Source organism: Chamaea fasciata, unplaced genomic scaffold, assembly GCF_029207755.1.
Source record: "Chamaea fasciata isolate MVZ Bird 193981 ecotype frontalis unplaced genomic scaffold, bChaFas1.0.hap1 SCAF_7, whole genome shotgun sequence".
Classification (NCBI taxonomy): domain Eukaryota; kingdom Metazoa; phylum Chordata; class Aves; order Passeriformes; family Sylviidae; genus Chamaea; species Chamaea fasciata.
This window is the reverse complement of record NW_027094092.1, coordinates 59,776,665-59,800,825: the sequence shown is the minus strand read 5'-3', so window position 1 is coordinate 59,800,825 and position 24,161 is coordinate 59,776,665. Positions and strand designations below refer to the sequence as shown.

At 53.0% G+C, this 24,161-nt stretch overlaps 1 protein-coding gene across 5 annotated transcripts in view; it reads left to right on the top strand.

Annotated features, from left to right (window-relative positions):
- SAMD4A (sterile alpha motif domain containing 4A) overlaps window positions 1–17,019 on the top strand; it is a 98,430-nt gene extending 81,411 nt beyond the window's left edge. For 2 of the 5 annotated variants that reach the window (XM_066189112.1, XM_066189110.1), the window contains 9 exons: window positions 1,234–1,343; window positions 1,972–2,058; window positions 4,383–4,677; window positions 6,170–6,255; window positions 7,724–7,842; window positions 9,018–9,219; window positions 9,810–9,936; window positions 11,472–11,555; window positions 13,574–17,019. In XM_066189112.1, the coding sequence (XP_066045209.1) occupies window positions 1,234–1,343; window positions 1,972–2,058; window positions 4,383–4,677; window positions 6,170–6,255; window positions 7,724–7,842; window positions 9,018–9,219; window positions 9,810–9,936; window positions 11,472–11,555; window positions 13,574–13,602 (1,139 nt within the window). In that variant the 3' untranslated portion in view covers window positions 13,603–17,019. Of the gene's footprint in view, window positions 1–1,233; window positions 1,344–1,971; window positions 2,059–4,382; window positions 4,678–6,169; window positions 6,256–7,723; window positions 7,843–9,017; window positions 9,220–9,809; window positions 9,937–11,471; window positions 12,680–13,573 lie in introns of those variants that run through there. The other 3 variants (XM_066189111.1, XM_066189109.1, XR_010721974.1) reach the window with 2 other exon arrangements.
- The last annotated feature ends 7,142 nt before the right edge of the window (window positions 17,020–24,161 follow it).

The window sequence follows — 24,161 nt, the reverse complement described above, 5'->3', positions numbered from 1 at the left end:
GACTTCTGGCAGATGTGTGGATTGCCTTAGGGAACCAAACTAAGGTCACTCCTGCTCTGTCCCCTCCTCCCCTTTGGTTCAGGAAAAGGTCATGGACAATCCTTGGCTTGCACGTGGTACTCGAGAGTGTGGGACTTTCTGGACCCGCACCATGAGATGGACGTCCCAGCAGTGGGAATGAGCTCCCAAGTGTCTCACTGCTAGGGAAGGGGACAAGGACTATGGACAAGGTATTGCTGGGAGCAGAGCAGGTCAGCTGGGAAGGCTGTGGCAGAGCTCAATAGGTGCTAAATAGAGCAGGTCTCGATTTGGCAAAGCTTTTGAAGCCTTTACAAAGGAAAAGTGTCGTCACGGGCCCGGTGCTGTGCTGCAGCACAGACACCTGCAGGGCCCCCCTCCCTTGTGGGGTGTCACCACTGACCCCCAAACCTGCAAAACCCTGCATAGCTGCTTGTTGTCACGTTGCTTTCTCCGTGGGGGACACCCCATCATGGAGTCTAGGGGGTTTTGAATGACACAGAGGAAGGATTCCCCTCCCAGGTTCCTCACTGTGAAATCATGTTGATGTCAGGAGGATTAACGTATTTTTGGGTACCCATCCAGGTGGGCGTAGAGGTGCTAACTGCAGGTAACGGCTGGGAAGGAAGAAGTCATTTCAGTTGGTGCATTTTAGGTCCCACGTCACCCTTTGAAGCAGGGTGTGGGGCCGTCTTCGATGGCACATCATTTTTCCATCCCAAACCCACCTCTCTAGTTCTGTTTAAGCAGCCGGTTCCATTTTCAGCACATGCCACCATCCCTCGTGCCATAAATGAGTGTCTGCCATCCACAAAACAGCCTTTTGCTTGTCCTGAGCTCAGCCACTCCAGGAGCTTCAGCAGTTCCCATGTTCCTGGGAAAACAGCAGTGAGGAGCTTGGCGTGCAGTGACACGATGCCAGCTCCCCATGGGCTAATTCCCAGTAGCTTTCCCACAGAAACCCAGCTTCTGAGGATGTGTCCTCATCCAGGGGCTGCTTCCTCCTCCCATCCACATCCACAGCCCTGTGTCCTCATCCAGAGGCATGTTCCTTGTCCCATCCACATCCACAGCCCCGTGTCCTCCCAAAGGTCCCTGAAGCTCAGTGAGGTGTCCGTTGAGGACGCCCCTCGTGTCGCTTTTGATGCTGTTGCTCGTGGTTTTGCCATTCCATGAATTCAAGGGAGCTCTCCTGTCCTTGCCTTTGTGCTCCAGATGTCCCAGCCTGGCTGAAGAGCCTCCGGCTGCACAAGTACGCCGCCCTCTTCTCCCAGATGACGTACGAGGAGATGATGGCCCTCACCGAATGCCAGCTCGAGGCACAAGTATGTCCCACGTCACTTGGGGGGGTGACAGCTTCCAAAGCCCCTTCGTGTGTCTTCCCCCGGTTGGGAAGCAGAGAAAGGGAAATGGGGTCTCGGGGAGTGAAAAAACCTGTTGTTGTACCTGAAAGAAACCTTATCCCCATGTTTTTACTGGAGTCCCAGCATGGAAGTCCTATCTGAGCTGTGCTTGGGGTTTTTTTTTTCCAGCTGGGATTAAGTTCCGGAGTTTCAGGGGTGCAACCTGTGGTAACCAACTCCCTTAAAGCGGGGCTTTGATGGCTGGCTGCCTTTGAAAATGTCATGGAATCATTTGGGGTTGGAAGTGACCTTAAAGATTATCTGGTTCCAACCCCCACTGCTTTCAGGTTCACCTCTGGATTATCCTTGGGATAAAGTGGAATGGGAACACCGTGCTTTCCACGTGTGAGGTGCAGCAGGGTGGGACAGACTAGCTGGAAATTTCTGTCTTCAGCAAGTCTCTGGATGACTTTCTATGTCCTCCACAAATCCCTGCACTCAAAAATGCAACTTATTTCTAGCAGCCCTTTCTGTTTAGGAGAGGAAGGGTTTGGGTTGAGCCAGCTGCCCTGTGGAAGTGTTGACGTCGACTTTTGTCCTGTTTTTGCAGAATGTTACCAAAGGTGCAAGACACAAAATAGTCATCAGTATCCAAAAGCTAAAAGAAAGACAAAACCTGCTCAAATCTCTGGAAGGGGTAAGTAATCACAGCCGTTTTTGTATTTCTTGTGTTTTTAAGAAGCCAGGAAGTTAATTCTGGGGTGAAGCACTCTTTGCTTACACGTATTGTGGGGATCTGATGCAGGTTTTATTTCACGGAATTCCAGAATGGTTTGGGCTGGCAGGAACCTTAAAGACCGTCCACTTCCAACCCTCTGCCATGGTGGGGGAGACTCCTTTCACTAGAAGCCACGTTGCTCAAAGCTGTATCTTGCAGAGTGGGTCCTAATGCATCTCCCACACTCACGCAGCTGGGATGGATGTGCCCTGTATCCCTGGCCCACTCCAGGGTGCTCAGAAAGACTTGGGCTTTCCTGGAACATGATACGGGCACCCTGTCCCCAGATAAAACACCACACACCCACCTCAGTGCCTGAACAACATCGTGAATTTCCAAGGAGAATAAATGGAAACTTCTTTATCCCTTCAACAAAAGCTTAAACCCTGCAGAATGGGCTTCTGGGGAAGTAGCAGCACCACAGCCTAGCTGGGAGCAGCTCACCCAACCTCTCCCTATTTATTATCGCTGTATTGTATTATATTTAATTGCACCATCTTCAAACAGCAACTTGCAGAGCCTCCCACTAGGGGCTTTTAAATACTTCTGTGGTGTGCTGCTATTTATTGGTGTTTTCCTTAGCTCACTGCTTCACTATTTATTTATAATATGGGCTTGTGCTCAGAGTATGGCAGGAGCTAATAAAGCCGTATTTACCTCCGTTATTAATAATAACTATTAAATCCAAGGGCTGGATGGAGCTGGCTGCAGCTCTGTGTTTTCCAGGCGATTGCACAGCCTCTTCCTCCACTTCTCCACTGGGATTTGGGAATCTGGTATTGATTGAGTGGCGCTGTGCAGGAGCTGGAGCCCAGCTCAGCTGGCACAGCCGGCCAGGCACGCTGTTAAATACAGGAGGAAAGTGGCAGGGACTGGTTTGGAGCCCTCCAGGGGAGGGTTTGGGCTGTGGCACTGTGACCCTGTCCCACTTTCCTGGGTCTCAGAGCTGCCTGTGAGCTGCGGTCCCTGGGAGGAGATGTCTCTGGTTTTCCAGGCTTCCCATCCAATTTTTTGCTAAACAAGAGCATGTGTGGGACTTGATGTTTTTGGGCAGAGTCTCGCTGCGAAATGCTGCTGCTTTCTTGGAAAGAGCTGCTCCACCCCTCTCTGTTAGTTAGCATGGCAGGATTTTCTCCCAAAAAATTAGGGCCCAGCAGACCGACACCAGATTTTTGAGACAAATGAAGCTGAGATGTCCAAGAGTGAGCTGGGAATGCAGCAGGAATTAGAATCAACAACTGTTTCAGGGCTTGCACACTTCCCATGTGCCCACTTAGTGTCCCTTCCTTCAGTGCATCAGGATTCACTCCAAAAGTTGCCTCTTTCCAAGCACTGTCCCGTGAGCCAGACCGTGCAGGAGCCTGCAGTGAGCTGTTCTGGTCCAGGCTGCATTAAAAAAATAAAAACAAAAAGCAGTTTTTTCCCATCAGTGGGACCATAGAAATTGAGTTTTTGATCCACACCAGGAGTGAGGCTGGGATGCACCCAAATTCTCTCCCTCTTGGGTGGATCTGCCCCAGGATCTCCAAGCTGAATGGTTTTGCTGTGGGAGCAGCAGTTCACCTTGTGGTGTCCCCTTCTGTGTCTGACCACAAACCACCTGCTCCCCTTGAAACCCTCGCAGTGCCCTCTGCATCCACTCCCCCAGGTCATCCCAGAGTGGACAGGGATGTCCCCGCTGCTGCCACAGGACAGGCTCCTGCATCCCAGCACGGTCCTGGGCTCTGAGATGATCCCAGAGCATGAGGATGCCATGGCCAAAAATTTTGGGGCAGAGCAGTTAATGGGAGCCAGGCTTGAAGGCAGCGCTGGAAACAGGAAACGAGCTCATGTTAATGTAATTCCAGTGAAATAGAGCTGAAATGTTGGGATTGTAGGATTGCTGGGGAGCAAACAAGATATTTGCTGCTCTGGGCATTGAAATCTCCCAGGCTCAGTCACTTTCATGGACTTGCCATTTCCCTGGTGGGAATGTGGAAACATTCCAGGTGGATTGTTGTTGGATTTGGGTCCCAGTGGTGGAGGGGGGCACATTTATCTCTGGGGATTCAGGTCTGAACACATCCATGGATAATCACACACAGCACTCCCCTGATACAAGGAAAAGACTTGATGAATGAAATGTGGCTGTTGAGTGTGGAATGCAGCAGGATCCTGAAGCAGGAGAAAAGCTGGGAAGTCACAGGAGGGATCCCTGCAAAGACAAACCCTCCAAACCCTCTTCTCTCCGCTTTCATCCGCAGGACATCCTGGAAGGTGGCAACTTGCGTGTCCCGCTGCAGGAGCTACACCAAATGATCCTCACCCCCATCAAAGCCTACTCTTCCCAAAACTCGAGCACGGAGGAGCACGGCCGGGACGTGGACTCGCACCACCCCTCCTCCCTGCTGGGCTCGGACAGCCAAGGCTCGGATTGCAAGGACTCCGCGGCGGCCGGGATGCAGCAGCACCATCTGCCGGGATGCGAGGGCGAGTCCGGGGGCGCCCCTTTGCCCGAGGGTGACCTGCCCGGGCAGTTCACCCGAGTGATGGGGAAAGGTGAGCAGCTGTCCCTTGTCCTTGGTGGCCTCTCACTGCTAGGGAGGGCTGCTTTGGGGCAGGGGGTGTGCCGTACCAGCGCTGGCAGCCGCCTTTCCCTGAGCTCCTGCTGGTCCCAGTCTGAGGGGTGATGGTTTTTTTGAGGTTCTGTCATGCTGGGGTTAGAGATAAGAAGACAGGGGAGGTGGGCTGTGGTTTTGGGGAGGGGCAGCAATGGCCCAAGCTGCCTGCCCGAGGTCCAAGATGGATACCATGCATTCCAAGCCCCAGGTCCAAGGTGGAAAGCATCCTCCCCCTGCCCCAGATCAGAGGCGGAAATCACAACTTTCCCTGAGGTCAGGAGTGGAATCCGTCCTCTCTCTTCCCATCCAGAGCCCTGGGGTCATCCCACTGATCCAGAGGTGTTTTGAGCAGCATCCCTTGGACTTGCTCTGCTTGGAGCAGGGTAGCAGTGGTGTTACATGACATGAGCCATTTTGAGTGCAAATCAGCGGGTCCAAGCCCCTTTTTAAGCCCCAGTTTGGATGCAGGACATCCAGAATACTCCGGTGCCGTTCTGTGTCTAGTGCAGGGTGTGTGGCTTTGCATCAGGGATAACACATTGGGAGCTATCAGGAGCCAGCTGAGGTGGGGACCGACCTCCTGTGCAATATTCAGGGCTCTTGGAGCAAATCTGTGTGAGCTTGGATGTGTCCTAACCCTTGCTGATGGCACCTGAGGTGTCAGTGCTGGCTGCATAGAGGGAGATCTTCCTGGGATCTCCCAGGAAGGGAGACTATCATCTGCAGGAGACTGGGGACAGAAAGAACCTCACTGGGATGCCACAAAGAAGTATCAGCCTTGTCTCTATTTCCAACCTTTCTTGGCAAAATAATAGCTGAGATGTTTTCTGTACAGAAACCTGGTGCAGAATTTGTCTCCAGCTGGTTGCCTGCAGAAACAGCCACACGTGGGGCTCCGGCCCCATTTTATTCCTGTGACAAATGTCACATTGTGGCCCAAGCCCTGCCAAGATGTGGTGTCCTCCTGGACCCCCAGGACTACCCAGGGGTTTACAACCGGAGAAACTCATTCCTCTGTGAGCTCGTTCCCACTTCCTTCAATGACATTCATTCCAAAAGAGGTTAAAATTCATCAGGGAAGGTGGGAATCTACCACTCTGCAGTGGGGCAGGTTTATGCCATGGGAACAGGAGCTCTCTTGCCTATGAAGAGGGATCCATGCTGTGCCCCTGAGTTGCTTAGGTCTAATTTTGGGGACTCCAGTGGTGTTACTCTGGATTTACACCATCATAACAGAGAACAAAATCTGGCCCTAAATATAGGAGGGCACAGCAGGAATTGGGGAAGGGCGTTTTTTCTCGCTGATGAAAAACCTATTTGTGGCTACAAGGGAAACAGGATGTCCAAGGTGTTTGTGGGACCCCTCCTGGGCCCCATCTTGGTGTCCCCATCCCCATTTCCCTTCTCTTCTTCTTCTTTTTTTTTTCCAGTCTGCACACAACTTTTAGTTTCCCGACCCGACGAAGAGAATATAAGTTCCTATTTACAGCTCATAGACAAATGTCTAATCCACGAGGTGAGTCGTGTCAGATCATCTACAACTGTTGTTCTCATCACTTGGAAACTGTTTCCAAAGTGTCTGTTTATGTAAACCTTTCAGTTTCTAACACAAATATTTTTGGGGGGTATTAATAGTAATTCTGACAGAACAGGCTTGGAGCAGGCGGTAGCTCCAATGTGGTGCATGGAAATGTTGCTTCCCCCCCCACGCTGGTTTAAGTGCCAAGGCCTGGAGCTGGGAAATTCTTCTGGCTCGTGACAGTCCCATCAGCAGCTGGATGAAAGGAAGAATCCTGGGATGAACGTGCAGGCGGTTTCCATCAGACAGACCCGGCGTTCCCTTGGCGTTGCCTCCTCCCGTTTTTGCACCACGTGGCCTTGGGATTTTGCAACAGGGATTTTACATCTGTTCCTGCTCCCAGCGGATCTGCCTGGGCCGGGTGATGGCTTGGGACAGCCCAGGCTGTGCCACAGGGCTCTGGCACGCTCCTGCCTGGTGGCAGGGAGGGATGGCCGGTGTCCCTGGTGTCCCGCAGTGTCTCCTGCCTACCTTGGCAGGACCTGGAAGAACAAGCTGCTTCCATCACCTGCCCATATGGGAGGAGTTAGGGAGCAGAAGTGGTGGAAGCTATGGCCTGGGGCCAGAGGACAAAGCCAGGAGGACGTGGAACTTTTCCCAAAGTGCCTGCACTTTTCCCAGCCGAGCCAGCCCGTGTCCCAGGACCACCCTCTGCGCTGGCTCCGGCATAATCAGCACCAGGAGAGAGCATCTCCCCCAGAGTGGTTCGGAGCAATCAAGTCAGGCACTAATTAGCCTCCAGATTGTCCTCTGGAGACTTCTGCTTCTCTCCAACAGAGACCTTGGGTGTCTAAAGTTAGCGGTGGTGGCACGTGGGTGTCGCTGTCACCCACACCTCCTGCCTGGAGCTCTGGGAGCAGGTCTGTCCCTGCCAGGGTGACCTTTGCAGGAAGCCTGGGTGGGTGACAGGCTCACCCTGGGTGACCTCCCGCAGAGCCTGTTGGTGCCAGGATCACAGCCAAGCCCTGCCCAGCCCTGAGGAGGGGGATAGGATGCGGGATTCCACAGGGCAGCTCAGCTTTCCTAATCCCACCTTTGCCCACCCTGGCAGCGTTTCTAGAGCCACATCCAGGTGACAAGTGTCACCACCCGTCAGGACCCACTGTCAAACCCCTGCTCTGCCAGAAGGAGTTGGCAGCCTTGGGGCAGAGCTAAGCTGTCACTACGGGACACAGGGAATACTGCCAGAGCGTTTTCTCCACCTGAGATGAGTAAATCCTGAAGAAAGACCAGTGTTTCCTCCTGGACTTTCAGATGGGGCTCAACTCACCCCATCACTTGTTCCGGCTGGTTTTTTTTTACCTGCACATCCCTGCTCGCTTTGTCCAGAAGAACATTCATACATTTCCTATTTCTCTCTCTATCTCTCTCTCTCTCTCTCTCTCTCTTTTCTTTTTTTGGGCAGGCGTTTACAGAGATCCAGAAGAAGCGGCTGCTGTCATGGAAACAGCAGGTGCAGAAACTCTTTCGGTCTTTCCCTCGGAAATCCCTCCTGGAGCTGTCAGGCTACCGGCAGCAGAGGAGGTATGCGGGATTTGGGGATTTCGGGAGGGGAGGGGTGGATGCAGTGGCCAGAGCAAGAGCAATCCAAGTGGGAACAATGCCTCCCAGAGGGAGGGATGGGTTCTGCTGGGTTCAGAGCCATGTTTAGGGAAGGGGGAGGATTGGAAATTCCAGGATTTCAGGCAGTGGCTGGGAAGGGAACACGGCAGGCAGTGTCCTTGTTGCATGTGGCCGCTGCCTTTCCCTCCGATCCCACCCTGTCTCCATGGCTCCAAACCCAGCACTTCCCAGCTCTGCAGCATATTCCCGATACTGGGCTCTTTCCCCGCTGCTCTTTGATGATGATCAGCACTGGAGTTTCCTCTAAACGCTGTCAAGTGGCAGAAAAAAAGGCTGGAAGCTTTCAGAGGGTGCAGGGCCAGAGGTGCAGTCAGAGAGCCAGGCAGGGCTGTGTTGGGAACACCATGTTTGCTCACTTCCAAGGTGATGCTGGATTTTGGGTGATCCTGTAGAAAGCAGAGGGAAGCAAGGAAAAAAGATTTTTAAATGAATTTTAACAACAACATCCCTTTGTTTCATTTTGCAATGCCTGGTTGGTTGCAAGTTAATTATTCCCAAAAAATACAGTGTTTTGGAGGTAACTGGGAACTTTCAGGATGAGATTTCAGGAAAGCACCTTTAGCTCAGCCCTCCCTAATAAAACTTGGATTTGTTAGGTCATTCTAACCAAATCTTAACAGAACTTCCGACGTCTCAGAGGTGATCATGTTTTTAAAAATGAACCTCCTGGAAGGGGAGGAAGAAAACCCAACAGCATAAGCTGAACTTAAATTAGACACTGGAGAATCCACTCGTGAGAAATCTCAAAGAAAACAAGTTCCCGTGGAATTACCTGAATTATTTTAGATTGTATTTAAGAACAGACCCATTCTGGAAGAGTAAAATAAGCTTTAAAGAAAAACCGGTGTGGCTCTGAGAACTGCAGAAGGGCGGGAAGGCAGATGGGAAGAAGAGAGGCTGCTGCAAACCCAGACTGCCTCCTTCCCGCCGCCTGTGCAGGATGGAGGAACCACCTCGGTGGGATGGGAGGGACAGGAGCCCCTCACAGGGGTCAGTGTCCCATTCTCGATGGGATGGGAGGGTCAGGAGCCCCTCACAGGGGTCAGTGTCTCACCCCTGGCACTTTCTCTCCGCAGCCGAGGCTTTGGCCAGTCCAACTCCCTCCCGACAGCCGGATCCGCGGGAGCGGGACTGGCACGGAGGAATCCCCGCCAGTTCCAGATCCCCTCCCGCAACCTCCCCACGGCCCGGCTGGGGCTGCTGGGCCCCACGGGGCTGCTGGGCACCCCCCAGCGCAGCCCCGCCGCCAGCCCCGCCATCCTCAAGCAAGGCAGACAGGTTGGTCGGCGTTCCCAGCTCCTCCATGCCTTCCCCACGAGCTTCAGTTGCTTTTTCCTTCTCTAACTCGTCCAGGTCCCCACTTTTTTTTCCCCGCTCTTCAAGCGGGTTGGGTTGCGCTCCCCTCTGTGCAGTGGGATGTGGAGGCGGGAGCGGCGAGAGGGGCACAAACCAAGCGGCAGAAGGGGAAAAGCTGAGTCCTTAAAGTGGCTTATAAAATAGGGAGAGGGGATTTTGACAAGAGCAGATAGTGGTAGAAGAAAGGGAAGGGTTTTAAATTGGCAGGGTGGAGATTTAGATGAGATACTGGGAAGGAATTTTTCCCTGTAGGCGTGGGGAGGCCCTGGCACAGATTGCCCAGAGAAGCTGTGGCTGCCCCTGGATCCCTGGAAGTGTCCAAGGCCAGGTTGGACTGGGCTTGGAGCACTCTGGGATAGTGGGAAGTGTCCCTGCCCATGGCAGGGGGTTGTAACGAGATGATCTGTAAGGTCCCCTGCAACCCAAACCATCCTGTGATTCTGAAGTAGTCACAAACCCATGGCACAGAGGGCCTTGCTTTGCATCCCACACTTCGCGTTTGCTCCCCACAGAACCTGTGGTTTGCCAACCCTGGGGGCAGTAACAGCATGCCCAGCCGGAGCCACAGCTCGGTGCAGAGGACGCGCTCGCTGCCGGTCCACACGTCCCCGCAGACCATGCTGATGTTTCAGCAGCCAGGTAGGCAGCAGAGGTGCTTTTCCACTTACCCACAGCCAGGTGAGGTGAGAGGAGCTGTGCTGGTGAACCGCCCCACAGGCACTCGGCCCGTGCGGGCACACTCTGCTCCCGCTGGGGTGTCTCTGAATTCCTGGGTTGACCGTAGACATGGCTGGAGGGATTTTTGACCCTGTATTTGCCATCTTGACTCTGTGTGTTACAGTGCTGGTGCCTTGCCTAGCTCGCTTCTGAGGGGCTCGTGTCAGGAGGGAAGGTGGTAGCTCATCCATCACTTTTTCCTCATGGATGGACACGGAGCTCCGGTGCGGAAGGACTGCCTTCATGCACTCAAGGGAAATTCTTTCCACAGTGCGTGTGAAGGGAAATGGTGCTGTGTCAGTGCTTCCTTCCCCGACGCTGCCAAAGTGCTCCTGTGTATAGGAGCATCCTCTGATTCAGGGAGGATCCCGCTGACCTTGGACCCTGGACCTGGAGCATCCTGGCCCTGAGGAAGCCTGTTTGTGTGTCCCTTCCTTAGCCTTTGAGCGTGTCTTTTCCTACCAACACACCATTTACACCTCAGGACAGGGAATCCGTCCCTCCGTTAACTCACCCTCATCCTTTACACTCCTGCTGGTTTGGGCTGGCAGCTCCCTGGCCTCGCACGCCAGCGGTGTTAAACTGCAGCATTCGGGCAGCAAATGTTCCGTACGGCAGGAGCAGCAGCTGTTCCTGGGTATTGATCAAACACCGGGACAAGGGCACATTTCTCAGGCGTTGGAGGAGAATAAATGGGTTTCTCTTCGCGCGTCAGCCTGCGGTGGATGAGGGCGTAGGAGGATTGGGGAGCCAAAGACGTGGATTAAGTCGCAAGGAAAATAAGCAATGATGTGATGCTGGGCTCACAAACCACCGTTTGCCAGGCTGGGGGGAGGACCTCAACCCTCCTGGATCTCATCCCATGTTCCTGTGAGCCAGTGGAAAGCGGGAGATGCCGTCCAGCACAGTAGCACAAGCCATATTCGCAGGTTTTGCTGCAGGGTGGGGAAAGTTTGCTGCCGTTTAGATTAGGACAGGGATGTTGGAACACTCCAGATTTCACGTGTGTGTCACCTTTTTTGTGCTCACCCCCCCCAGGGATGTGGCAGCAATGACGTGGGCGACTGAGTGGGAGCCTGGCGGGTCCCAGAGAAGCCAGACAGTGGCTCTGCTGGTCTGTGCTGCTATCCCATGTCCAAACACTAACCCTGCCTGCACGGACAGCACCCAGCCCCAGGAGATGACCAGGGCTGCCCCCTCCCTGGGTGGGGTTCTGCTCTTGCTTCTGCTGCCCCTTACATCTCTTATCGGCACCTGAACCCCCTCAGATTCATCCCTTATGGATAACAGGGGGTGATGACTGCTTTTGTGAGTGTCTCCTGCTGAAGATGATTTTACTGGGAGTCCCATCAGACCCTCCGGGGTCGTTCTTCAGGTGGTTTCCCCACACAGAGCAGGCAGGCAGGGTCCCCTGCCAGGTCCCTGACCAGGATCTCCTATTCCATATCTCCCTGCAGAGTTCCAGGTGCCGGTGACTGAACCTGACATCAACAACAGGCTGGAGTCCCTGTGCCTGAGCATGACGGAGCACGCACTCAGCGGTGAGCATTCCCTCCTCCTGGGGCTCTTCCAGCACGTCCACGCCGCCTCTGCTGAGCCCCCCAGCACCTGCCCCTGCCCCGTGCCCCCCAAAAGCTGGGACAGGCTGTGGCTGTGACAGCGGGACGGCGGCGGGGCCGGATGCAGGGGTGCTCCCGGGGATGCTCCCGGGGGCGTTCACGTGGGAATCTTGGCTTCTCTCGGCGAGGTGGCCGGGGCAGGGGGTAAAAGCCGAACGCAGGGATCGCACCAGCACTAGTGGAGTCTGTGCTAATTAGCCACTCGTCAGCTTGCTAATGATAATTAGTGTTAGCTCGCTACTCTCGTTAGCTCTCGATAAAGCCCCTGCCGCCGGCGCGCTCGGATGGGTCACAGGCTTTGGAGTGTTGCGCCCTTCCGCCAGGGAACCCCTCGTTTGGCTGGGGGTGCCCCACAGCTGGGGGCTAAAGCCCTGCCAGGGGCTGTGCCAGGGGCTGTGCCACACACAGCTGGGGGTGCCAGCGGATAACGGGCACGGGGAGGGAGGAGGACTGGGGCAAAAACAAGCAGGGAAGATGGAAAAGGCAACAGCAGCAGCAGCAGCACGATGGAGAGCCTGGTGCAGCACAAAGCACCGGCACCAGAAGCTCCCGGTGTCCCCTGGCAACGCTCTGGACCCCCAAGCACAAGGGATGACCCCCAGCGATGGGATGAGCACGGCATCGCCCGGATTCCCGAATGACCAGCTCGGGTCTCGCTGCGGAAATCCTGGACTGTGACGGATGGTTGAGGACAGGAGCCCTTGGAGAGGATGAGTGCCACCAGGAGCCCTCGGGGAGGACAAGTGCCACCAGGCTCCCTGCAGATGCGACAGCTCTTCCTGGGGAGAGGAAGAGGAGAACAAGGACTGTGGGAAGCAGCAGGGCCCTGGCAGCATCCCTGGCTGGGAAAACAAGGACACTTCTGTCACCCGAAGCGTTTCTCCGGCGTGTGCCCAGCCGAGGCTTAGCTGTCTTGTTCCTCTGCAGGGTACTGTTCCTCCAAGTTATTTTTTCCAGGTCGCATTCCCTGAGCCTCTCCAAACCGGTCGTGCTATAAATAGCTCTTAAAAAAATAAACCTTTCGGGGGAGAAAAAAAAAAAAAAAAGGCGTAACAAACCTGTTTGTTTTCAGTGTCGAGGAGGGAGGTGGCTGTGGTGCCCCAAGTGGGAACAGGGAATTCTCTGTTCCGCAGCCACTCTGGGAGCTGCCTCCCGCCACTCTCCATCCAGGGGATGGGGTTTGGGATGGGGGCAGGGGGGTGGGATCAGGGCTGGAGGGTTGGAAGTGCTGTTGGGTGCTGATTTCTGCCGCAGGGGTGTGGGGACAGGGGGCTGCTGGTACCGGGGTCAGTTGTGAGGCTTTGGGGTGGGTCGTGGACTCCTCGCTTCTGGGATCGGGCTGTGGCTGGATGCATCCCTGCTGTCACAGGGTGCTGGGAACAGGGGCTCTGGGGAGACTGAAAGGACTCCTGGGGGGCTTTTTGTCCTGCCATGATCCTCAGATGGAGGAAAAATTTGCATCCTCTGGGATGCAGGTATTGCAGGACTGGGTGAACTGTGGGCAAGGCAGCCCCTGGGACCGGCTCCATCCCTGTCCCCTGACTCTTGGTCAGGGGCACATGAACTTGTCCCACTGTAGGAGACTCCCAGACTGTCACCTGCCCTGTGACGAGTCCAGGCTGCCCAGAAACCCCCTGTGCTCCTGGGAAAGCGGTTGTGGTGTTGTGGCAAAAGGCCTGGACTGGTGTTGGGACAGCAGCTTGGGGAAGCTGCTCTGGGGTGGGGACAGCTGGTGGCACAGAGGGACCAGCAGAGCACTGACACCCCGAAACCCTTCTGCACCCCTTGGGGAGATGGGAGGTGGTGGGGGTGGCCCCGACACCGCCTCGCTGTAGGGGCTGTGGGTTGGGGGTGCTCTGGGGGTCCATCCCCCAAACCCCCAGCTTGGGGGGTACCAGTCCTCACGGGGGCTGCTCCTAATTCTCCCTTCCTGCTTGCAGATGGTGTCGACAGAACTTCCACGATCTAGAAGGCGTCGCCAGGGGGACGCTGGCCGGGACAACAACTGCTGCGGGTCCAGCGGCGAGGTCGGGGCTTGAGGGAGCCTCAGCGATAGCTTGCATCCTTTCTCCTCTCTCTCCTCTCCTCTCCTCTCCTCTCCTCTCTCTCTCTCTCTCTTGTTTTAATTTTGTGAATGTGTAGATTGTCCTTGTGAACATATCATTAGACTTGGAATTTGTGTTGTCATTTATTACATCCATGCTAAGGGGGGGACGGGATGGGGGGAAAAGATGGCAAAAAGAAAAAAAAAAATCTCAGCGACGATGATGAAGCAGCGTGGGGAGGTTGGGGAGGGACACGGAGGAGGAGAGTGCTGACAACGGAGGGTTCACCGGAGCACCGTGGGCAAACCCTGTTCCTGGAGGAGGAAACCAAGGAGCGCGGAACACCACGCGGGGGTGCGTGACCAAAATCCCTTCGGGGAGGATTTGCCGGCCCTGCCAGGGCCTTCGGGGCCGGCACTCCCGCCTCTCGAGTTTCTCCGCGTTCGGCCACGGACTGACCCGGCGAGTCCAGATCGAGACACAAATAATAAAATAACCCCAAAAATTTTCCTTTCAGTTGAGCCAGGAGCCCTGCGGTGTGGAGGCAGCGTTGTGCTCAGGGCAGCGGAGGGTGGGCGGGGTGCCCGTCCCTGCGCCCCGCTTGGATCGGGATGCGGGATGGAGCGAGGGCATCTCGCCCAGAGGAGGATCCCGGGGGGAGTCTGCGAATCGGGGGACACTGGGAGAGTTTCTGTGTCTCTTGCCTTGCCTGCTCAGGTACCGGCAAGCTGCTGCATCCTGGCTCCACACATCTGGCCCAGCCTGCCCAAATCCGGCTCTAAGGGGCTTTTCCAACGTGGCCGAGGAGGGATGAAGGAGCCCCCAAATAAAGCCACAAAGGGCACCAAAATGCAGCTTCGCAGCCCCGTTTTCCTGGCGTTCACCATGTGCCGGGCAGGAAATGGGGATCGCTGTTGTTGGGCTGCCCCTCACCCACTGCTGCTTTTTTGTAACTGGGGCTAAATTTGGTGTTAAATCGGTAAATCCGACCCGGCACTGCTCAGGCCTGCAGTGATGCTCCCACTGGTCCTGATGCTTCTCTGAGTCTTCCAAGAATAATTACAAATGTAAAATCAATTAATTGAGCTGATGGGTTGCAGCAGTATTTCCAATCTGGGCTGTGAGGACGTGGGCACCATTGTGTGCAGGGATCAGAGGGAGCAGGGCTGGGGGCTGAGGGGGAGCTCGAGCATGGGCAGGGCTGTCAGATGTGTGAATCCTTTTGTCATGCAGCGTTTTAAAGTTGTTTTTCTAAAAAAAAAAAAAAAATTATATATATATATATATATACACACACACATATATATATACAAAAACCCAAGTGCCAAATGCAATGTTTTATGTTTGCTGTTCCTTGGTGTCCTGCTTCCCGGCAGACAGGAGGTCGAGATGGGGTGATGGGGAGGGTGGAGAAGGGAAAACCTGAAGGCCAGGGAGGTTGGGAAGAGGTGTGAGGAGGTGAAGGCGAAGCGGGGTCGGCGCTGGGGACCTGGGTCACCCCCGAGCACCCCCAGCTAGTGAGGTGTGAGCGGAACCGCCGTAGCAGGAGCCTCCCTCAGGGAGACTCCAGTGTATTTACAGAGCTGAAATTCTATTTATTCCTTCGCTTAATATGGACACGGAGGTTTTCTGATTGTTCAGAGAGATTATTTTGGATATTTTACCTATTAACTTGCTATGGCTGGGAACCATGATAATGTCTGTTGTTAACAACCGCCAAATAATTCAATTGTTTTATCCTTTCGATGTTAAAGAAAAAAAAAAAAAAAAGCTTATTTTCCATCGACAGTGTAGAAGTTATTAACGACTTAGTTGTGTTTGCTGTTTCTTGTTTTTGTTTTTTTGAGTAAAAAAAAAACAACAAAAAAAGTGGCTTCAGTTGCGTTCGGGAAGTGCTGCCTGGCTCTGGCTGCCGGTGCGAAGTGCGGGCGGCAGAGCTCCAGGGAAAGAAGCTTAAAAGGGAACAAAAAAAAAAAAAAAAAGCTTGAATCCTAAAAGAAATAAAAGTTATTTATAGAAAGAAAAGGAAAAAAAAAAAAAGAAAACAAAAAAAAAACCCCTCCCAACAGTTGCACGAGTGAGGCTGCGAAGTCAAATATTCAATAATAAAGCGGCAGTGCCTTTCATTTTTGTATCCCTCGCTCGCCCCATTGCAACTGTCCCCTCCCTGTCCTGTGGGAGATGTCGCCGCCGTGGGGTCCTGGGGGTCGGGCGGGCAAGTCCCCCCCTCCCGCTGCTCGCCCAGCTCCAGCCCCGGTCCCCCCAGCGCCGCCGGGGACTTTTTCCTGGTGCTGTTCCCCTGAGCCGTCCCCGGCCGCCGGGGAGCCCGGCCAGCCCAGCACACAAGTGACCTTGGGATGCGACACCCACGGCGACACAACCCTGTCCCCTTCAGTGTCGTCCCCATCCCCAGGGACAGCCCGAGCTCGGCTGGGCTGGAGTTGAGCTCTGCCTCTCACGAAGGGGTTCAAGGTAGGGGTCGAGCCCCGGCAGCACCCGGCAGGAAAATCCCAAACTGTGATTTAAAGCCGCGAGTTGGGTCAGCACTTAGGGAAACGATTTCTTTTGTTGTCACCTTTCTCCATGTCGGGTTTGGCTTTCGGAATGTGCCTGATGGAAAGTGGGTCCCGCAGACGTCTATAATTTGCACACAGCGACGATAACACTAAAGTTGATTTTATACGAGTCATCAGAGTTTGCAAAAGTGAGTTTTATTTTTTGTATTCCTTTATCTTTACTTAAAGGTGAATGTGTATTCCTCTGGGAGGAATAGGAAGAAAAAAAAAAAAGAAAAATACATTAAAAAAAGGAATGTTAATAATGTTAAACAGAATACTTCCTCCCTTATTAATATATATAACCCTGATGTATTTATGCCTATTGTAAGCTGACTTTAAAGAGCTTTGACCTCTCTTCTGTTGCATGCCATTCCCGGGCAGCCTCTCCTTGTCCATGCATGCCTTTTGTCCTGGTTTTTCTGTACAAAGTTAGTGCACAAAAGAACTATTTTTGCCTAGTTAATGTTGCCGAGCAATGCCTATTTTTTAAATTTTAATTTCTTCTTTTTTTTTTTTTTTTTTGTTTGGGTCATATATGGGCAATAGCATGTTTGTTACATGTAAAAGCTTCCCGATATAAAGAAATACTAATGTTTGGAGATGCCAGTCTTTGCAAGTGTACAGTTTTCCAATGTTGTTCCCAGTGAAACACCCTCGTGATTTCCACTTGCTCCGATGTATTTATTACTCATTTCCTCCCGTGTAACTAGGAACCATGGCTATATTTCATATCTGCGCTATATTGAAAGTGAAGGGAGATGATTAATACAAGGTTTTGTAACACTGGGGTGTGGCGCCTCCTTATTTATCCCCTTTTTGGCAGGCGGCTTCGGACTCCTGAACGCCAAAAAAAAAAAGAAAGGAATTCAATAGATGTTCATCCCGTGGGCGAGAGGGGAGGAGCCCTCCACAGTTCCACAGGGGGTTGGGGATCTTTATTTAAAGCCTGTGGCTGGGCTTCCAAATCCTTGGCATTCCCCACGCAGCTGCTTCGCTGTCCCTTTGGGATGCCCATGCCCCAGGAGTTGTTTAGATACAGGATTTTCCTTTGAAATGGGCAGGAATTGGGGCTGGAGCAGCTCGGAGGCTGCGGAGGCACACGGAGGCTTGGCCCAGAGCCTCAGAGCGTGTGTGGAGATTTTTGGGGTGGGATTTTAAGGCTGGGTTCTTTCTGCGCTTTAAACCTGCACATTTCAGACCCTCCTGGGGCTGGATCAAGCAGGGAAGGATGCTCAGAGCTGGGGCTGCCATTTCCTGTGGATACTCGGCTGTGAGAAGGGCAGGACCTTCTGCCCCTGGTTTTTCCATGTTTTCTCAAACTGAGCCTCCATATCTCCAGGCTGATCAAGCCCAGCTCTGCAGGCTCTTCTCTGCCTCATCAGCCTGGCCGAATATTCGTGCATTCAGGTCCAGGGTTGCCCTCCAGAGACCTCCTGGGTGTCCAGGACCCTGCTCACTGTCCCTCCACAGGCACCATGGTGGCTCAGGTGCCCCATGAGGAGCAGAACTTGCAAACACGAGGTTTATTTTATATTTGAATGCTTCATCTGCTGCTTCTACTAGGACGAGGCTCCTGGTGAGCTCTCCAAATGCTGATGGTGCCAAGACCCCAAAACCATGTCCTCGAGCTCCTTCTCTTTAGGATGCTCCCAAGCATCTTGGGCCAGGCCACCCCAGAAGGGACATATCTGCCACGGCGTTCAGTCCCACCTGAATTTCCCTGTCCATGAGAGCATCCACAGCCCACTGGCCATGGCTCCCTGCACCCCTCAGGAATTGACCTCCCAACACAGCTCAGACAAAGCTAAATCCCAAAAAAAAGGAGCCATTTCCTTCCATAAACAGTTTGCCTTTCCAGGTCCCTGTGCTGTTGTCTGGATCTCACAGCGCAGGGTTGTTGCACTAACAGGGAATGGAATGGAAAAGGCAGAAAAACCTGGGTTGGAAAACTGGAGTTGGAAGGGCTGAAAGGGCTCCGAGGAAAGTCCACGGCAGCCACGGATTAGGGAGAGTCTGGGGGTCCTGCTGCCTGGCAAAAGGAAAGAGGCTTAAAAAAGAAAAAGCAGGAGGAAAAGAAAATCATTTCCATGCTGCCGGAAGCTGTTGGATGAATCCATTCCGAACACTAAAGGCTCTTACCTGCTGGTGCACCTGGATTCCACCACACCTGAGCCCCATTCAGCCCGGGGAAATTGGGTCCCCTTGCCCTGAGGGGGGCAGAGGCTGCAGCCCATGTCCAGCTGGGAGCAAAGGCAGCAGCTCGTGGCCACAATTTCAGCAGCTGCTGTGCTGTCGTGATCCCAGCAGGAGCTGGATCACCCCACATTTGTCAACATGATCTTTAATTCCACATCTATCTGTCCCAAAAGGTGATGGAGAAGCGGCCCCAGCCCTGGAGCCAGGCAAGTGCCCCTTCCAAGGGGATGCTCCTGTCCCTTCTACCTGAGCCCTGGTTCCCGGTGTGGGTACAAATTCCTCATATCTAACAGGGGAATGTCCCAGGGAACCAGCTATCAGCAGCAGCAGGCAGGGATTTCCCACTCCAGGGAAGTTTTAATGCAAGATGGGGAGGGCTTTTCCAGCCGAGCTCCTTGGGATCAAGGAATAATTAATTCCCCACGTCTGCTGGCTGCGGCTGCGCGCGGGAGAGGCCGGCTGATGCTGCTGGCCTGGGCTGCCAGCCAGGAATGCTCCCAGGATATACAAATAACCAGCTGCTCCTGGCAGCCCAGGCCAGCAGCGTGGCCGCTTCACCCAGCCTGGCTTCTGCCACCACCAGGGAGCTGCTTTAGCTGGGATCAGCAAAGGGCTCGGGGATGCACACCTGGAATGAGGTGGGGAGCTGGAAGTGGCAGAGCTGGAGATTCCCTGAGGACAAGGAATGGGATCAGCTTGGGTACCTGATACCCACAGAGTTCCCCATGACTTCTCCCAAAGCCCAGCACTGGCAGAGCTGGTGCCTGCGGGAGCAGGACAGCAGGGGAAGGGTTTTAAAATAAAAGGGGAGAGATTGAAATGTTAGGAAGAAATTGTTTACTTGGAAGGTGGTGGGGCCATGGCACAGGTTGCCCAGAGAATCTGAGGCTGCCCCATTCCTGGAAGTGTTCAAAACTAGGTTACAAAGGGCTTGGAACAACCTGGGATAGATTCCCTGCACACAGCAGAGGATTGGACAGAAGACGATCTCTTTTTTTTTGCAACCAAAACCATTCTGTGTTCCTGTGATTTTCCCTCTTTTCTCTACAAAAACACCCCACTTACAGAGCCTGGTCAGAGGAGATGTGGTCCAGCTCGGCCAAAATCCCCGCTTTTCTAAAGAAAATAGATTTTTTGGGGCTAATTTTAAATAATAATAAAATTTTTAACACCTCATCCTGGCAAGCAGCCTCTGCTTTTGGACAAACCCCAACCCTGTCTAAAGGTAGCACAGGTGGGTGTTTGCAGCATCACTCGGCAGTGGGATGCAGTGGAGGGGCTGGGTGCCCCTCTCCCGCCTCCATGCCCTCGGCCTGGCATCGAGATGATCTCAGAGCCTCCCGAGAAAGCATTTCCAGCCCCATGGAAAGCGCCTGCTCCTCCTGCGGCGAGCAGAGCTCGGGGCCGGGCTCAGCAGAGGGAGCCACAGACTGTGCGTGCCCGGGCAGGCGCTGCGGAGCCGGGACCGGCCGAGCCTCCTCTGGGCATCCCTGGCCTCGGGCATCACCCAGCTGGAGCAGAGCCTTTGCAAACCCCTTGCCAGCTCTTACTCCCTCCCTCCTCCCACTGCTGCTTCCCTACAAAACCTTTCCCGTGCTTCTCTTCCTCCTCCCAGCACCCAAGACCTCTTTTCCCCCCCAGCTCATCTCCTGCGGTAAAGAGCAATGGAAAAGAGGCTGGAGAAGGTGAGCACAGACCCGGGGTGCAGCCCCCCGGAGCCCAGGGCTGGCACCAGGGGCTGTGGAAGTTCAGGTCCCCAGAGCCAAGGGCTGGCACCCTGCACAGCATCAAAAACCAGCAGAGACCGCAGAACATCCTGAACGGGACCCACAAAGGTCACCCAGTCCAGCTCCTGCCCCTGCACAGACACCCCAACAATCCCACCCTGTGCCTGAGAGCGCTGTCCAAATGCTTCCTCAGCTCTGGCAGGATTGGTGCAGTGACCATTCCCTTGGGGAGCCTGTTCCAGTGACTGTATCCTGAAATTTTGCCTTTTCCCTACACGTTGATGCACCGCAGCGTGTCCTGGCTGGAGCAGTGACTGTCACCTCCTCCAGGCATTCCTGCAGCTCCCCAGCAGCTCCATGCCTTGTTCCAGGACAAGGGAACTAAAGAAATGGCAGCTGTAGGATGAGCTATGACTTCCCTGGTGGAGCCAGGGGATGCTGAGAGGGTGCACAGGCACCCACAGCCAGGGCAGGAGGGAACTGAAGCACAGACACCCACCCACAGCACTTGCTCAGGGGGTCCCAGGAATTACTCTCTCCGTGGCATCCACACATCCAAGGCCAAAGCAGCACCACTGTGTTTTGCTTTGGCACTTTTAAAATCATTTTCAGGCCTTTGCGGTGGAGCTGACCCCTCTTACAGTGGGTTTTTCACCTCTGCTTCGCTGTTGTAATCCTGGCGTGGGGAAGAAGAGCAAACAGAGGGAACGTGGTACAGTTCACCTGCCAAAACCACCCCTGCGACACCCCAACAGCAAAAAAACACAACAAAAAGTTGTTAAAAACCACAAATAAATTCCTTGTGATGATATTCTTTGTGCATTTTAGCAATATTTCTTTGAATACTGGGATTTATTTTCTGTCCCTCCCAGGCCAAGACTTATTAACAACAGCTTTAATATTTTATGCCCCCTCAACTCCTAAATCATGAGTGTAACTTTAAAAACAATTGGAAGGCAAAGCTTTTCCTAGAAGTTATTTCCAGGAGCTGGACAGAAGAGCTCAGCCAAGGCTCAAAGAGCTGATCAAAGGCTCTTTGCCAACCCCAACAGTGCCCTGGAGAACAGGGGCAGGAACCAGGGGCAGGTAAGGAGCTGTTGGAGCTCATTAACCAATTTTCCAAGGTGTGGAAGGTTGTGGAGGCTGCATGAAGCCTCTGGGATGATCCCAGCTCCTGCCTGCAGCCACTCGGTCACTGGAAGGCAGATTTTTGTCTAAAAAGAGCCTAATTTTGGGTCCAGAGCTGGAGGAAGTTTCCTGAACTGAAGCTTGGTGGGCTTGGCAGTGCTGGGGTAACTGTTGGGCTCAGTGGCCAGGGAGGGCTTTCCCAAATTTAATGATTCCATGATAAAAACCTGCACCTAGAGGTGGAACACAGGTGGTAAAGAGCCCAGGACTTGGCTGGATATGGCACAGGGATTTATGGACTGGTCACTCCACAGTGCAAGGACAGGAGGTGATACCTCCCTGATAACCCAAAACAACCACAGTGACAGAGAAAAACCTCAAAGAGGCTGCTCAGATGGAGGACCCTTGAGGAAATAAAATGGATAAGCAACACATAGCACTGGAAATCATCAGGAAAGGAATGGAGCCCATGATAAATCAGGTGGAATCCTGGGAAATGGGGCAGTTCAGGGCTGGGAGGATGTCCACTTACGTAACAGGTTTTAGTCCTTCTGTTTTAGCTTTTTGTTTCTGGTTTTTGGTTTTGTGTTTTGGGGTTTTTTAATCTATAAACACTTTGAAGCTGAATATTTTTTTACCCCAATGAAAACAGATTTTCCTGTTATTGTGAAACAAGTGAGGCTCCTTCCCAATTCCACAAAAAAAAAAAAAAAAAAAAAAAAAAGGGCAAGGAATAGATTATTTCTTGCAGAAGTGCCTGTTTTCCCAAACACAAGCACCAGCTTTAATGCACAGCTGTGAGAAAGACAGAGCACAGCCTCACCACAAGGATGGCTCTTGCCAAAGCTCCTGGGGCTTCCCAGGAGAGTCATTTCCAAATAGTTCAGACCATCTGGATAAAAAAGACACCAAGGGCTGGAAGAGGCTTCACCCATCATCCCTTCTCCCTCCCTGGCCACCACAGTGGACACAGACCCTGCAGTCCCACTTCCCTCTGCACTTGGGCTGCCCTGCTCCTCAGGAGTCTGGGATCCATGCATTTTATATATATTTTTTTTTTTTCCCCCCTGAATCCCAGCAATATCTGCTTCCTGGGAGGCTGGAGGACAGTAGGAATGTCTTTAAGCCAGCCTATCCACCCTGCACCCAACGAGGCAACCCAACCCAACCCAACCTTGGCTTCACCTTCGAGGTCTTGTGTTGCAGCTGTTGATGGGATTTATTTGTTCAGGTAACTTGAACGTCTGGCCAGGAATCAGGTATTTCTTCAGGCCAACCTGAGGCCTCCAGGACAGCTCAAGAAGGGTACAAGAGGAGTGTGAAAACCCCCAAGCTCAAAGCCAGCAGCAGCCACTGCCACCCACCACCCCACTCCAATGTATTTGCTCTTGATTCCTCTGGCTCCAAGGAGCAGTAAGAAGAAGGTGACAACAAATCCTGGAGGGGATTTTTTTTTTTTTTGCTTTTTTTTTTTCGCTGGGGACTCAGCTGTGCATAACAGCAACACCCATCCCAGAGGAGCAACCCAACACATCATCCATGAGGGCAGGAACCATCTCCGCCTGAGGGGAGGGAGCTCTTGCCCTTTTCCCTGTGCAGAGCCATCACTTCCAGGTCCCCCAAGGATGCTCCCACTCCACAGGGTGACACTGTGCTTTAATGTTTCAGAGACAATGGACTGGTGAGCAGTACAACAGGGGCTGTACATCCTATACATATTTACACACGGGGTGTAGTTAAAGTTCGTGTACCCCAACAATGCCGACGTTCCAAAAAACGCACTGAGACTTACAACAGCAAAAATGGGAACAAAATCCAAGGCCACGAGTAGAGAGAGGTATGTTTTAAGGACTACAGGTCACACGGAAATAAAAAACAGTGGTGGCGCAACGTGAACTTTATCCTGGATAGAGATAAGTGGTTAAAACCCAACTTTTTTGGTGCCTCAGGAGCAAGAGAGTGCTTCACAGAGACTTAATTTCCAAACTAAAGCAAGGAGAGAGAAATAAGTGTACTGGTGTGTGCCCCTTTGGTCCTCAAAATCTCCTTCCAGTCGAGCTAAAAAGAGAGGTTTACTGCCAACTTCAGGCAAGAAAGATTTAAGGCTTTTCAGCTGGATTTTTGTAACATACTGAACTGCAAACTGGAGATTTCAGGAAAACAAATGCCATGGAGTTGGTGTGGTTTAGCAATGTGCAGCACAGCTTGTTTACACCAGTGACAAACACTGTTACAGCACCTAATCCTACACAATCCAGGACAGGGGACGTTACAAAAGATTTTTCCCATAATGCTGTGAAGGTCCTCCAAGTAAAATTAGTGTAATTAACACACGAGCTTGCTCTCCTTGAACAAGTTCTTTAGGCCCAATCTGACCGGACGCAATTTTTGTTTTGTTTCCAAAATGGGCTGGAGCAAGAGGGAGGAATGTTGGTGAGATGGAGCTGGGGAACTGCCCTTGGTGCGCAGGACATCTTGGATTGATATCCAGCAAAGCAGAGAGAGCCCTGGGAACCTCTGGGCATCCAACCGCCCCCCCGGCTGACACTGGTTTTGCAAGCTCGGTGTGAGGAGGGTGGTTTTCATTTGCGCCTCATCTTTTCCCAATTAAAGAGTTACAAAACACCCATTAAAACCGTAACAAAGCAGAAGTTCAGCCAAGTCCAGCTGGACTGAAACTTTTTGTACCAATTCTGCCACTTACAGAGGTTGCCACATACACAGGAAAAAAATGTGGTTTGATTCATTCTGGTGGCCCTGGAAATGCTTTTCTCAGCTGCTCTTATGAAATGAGCCGTTGTCAGTCCGGGTTCCTCTGCCCCGAAATAACCCAACCTGTCGGCAGGGAGGGGAGGTACCACGTGCTCTGCTCAG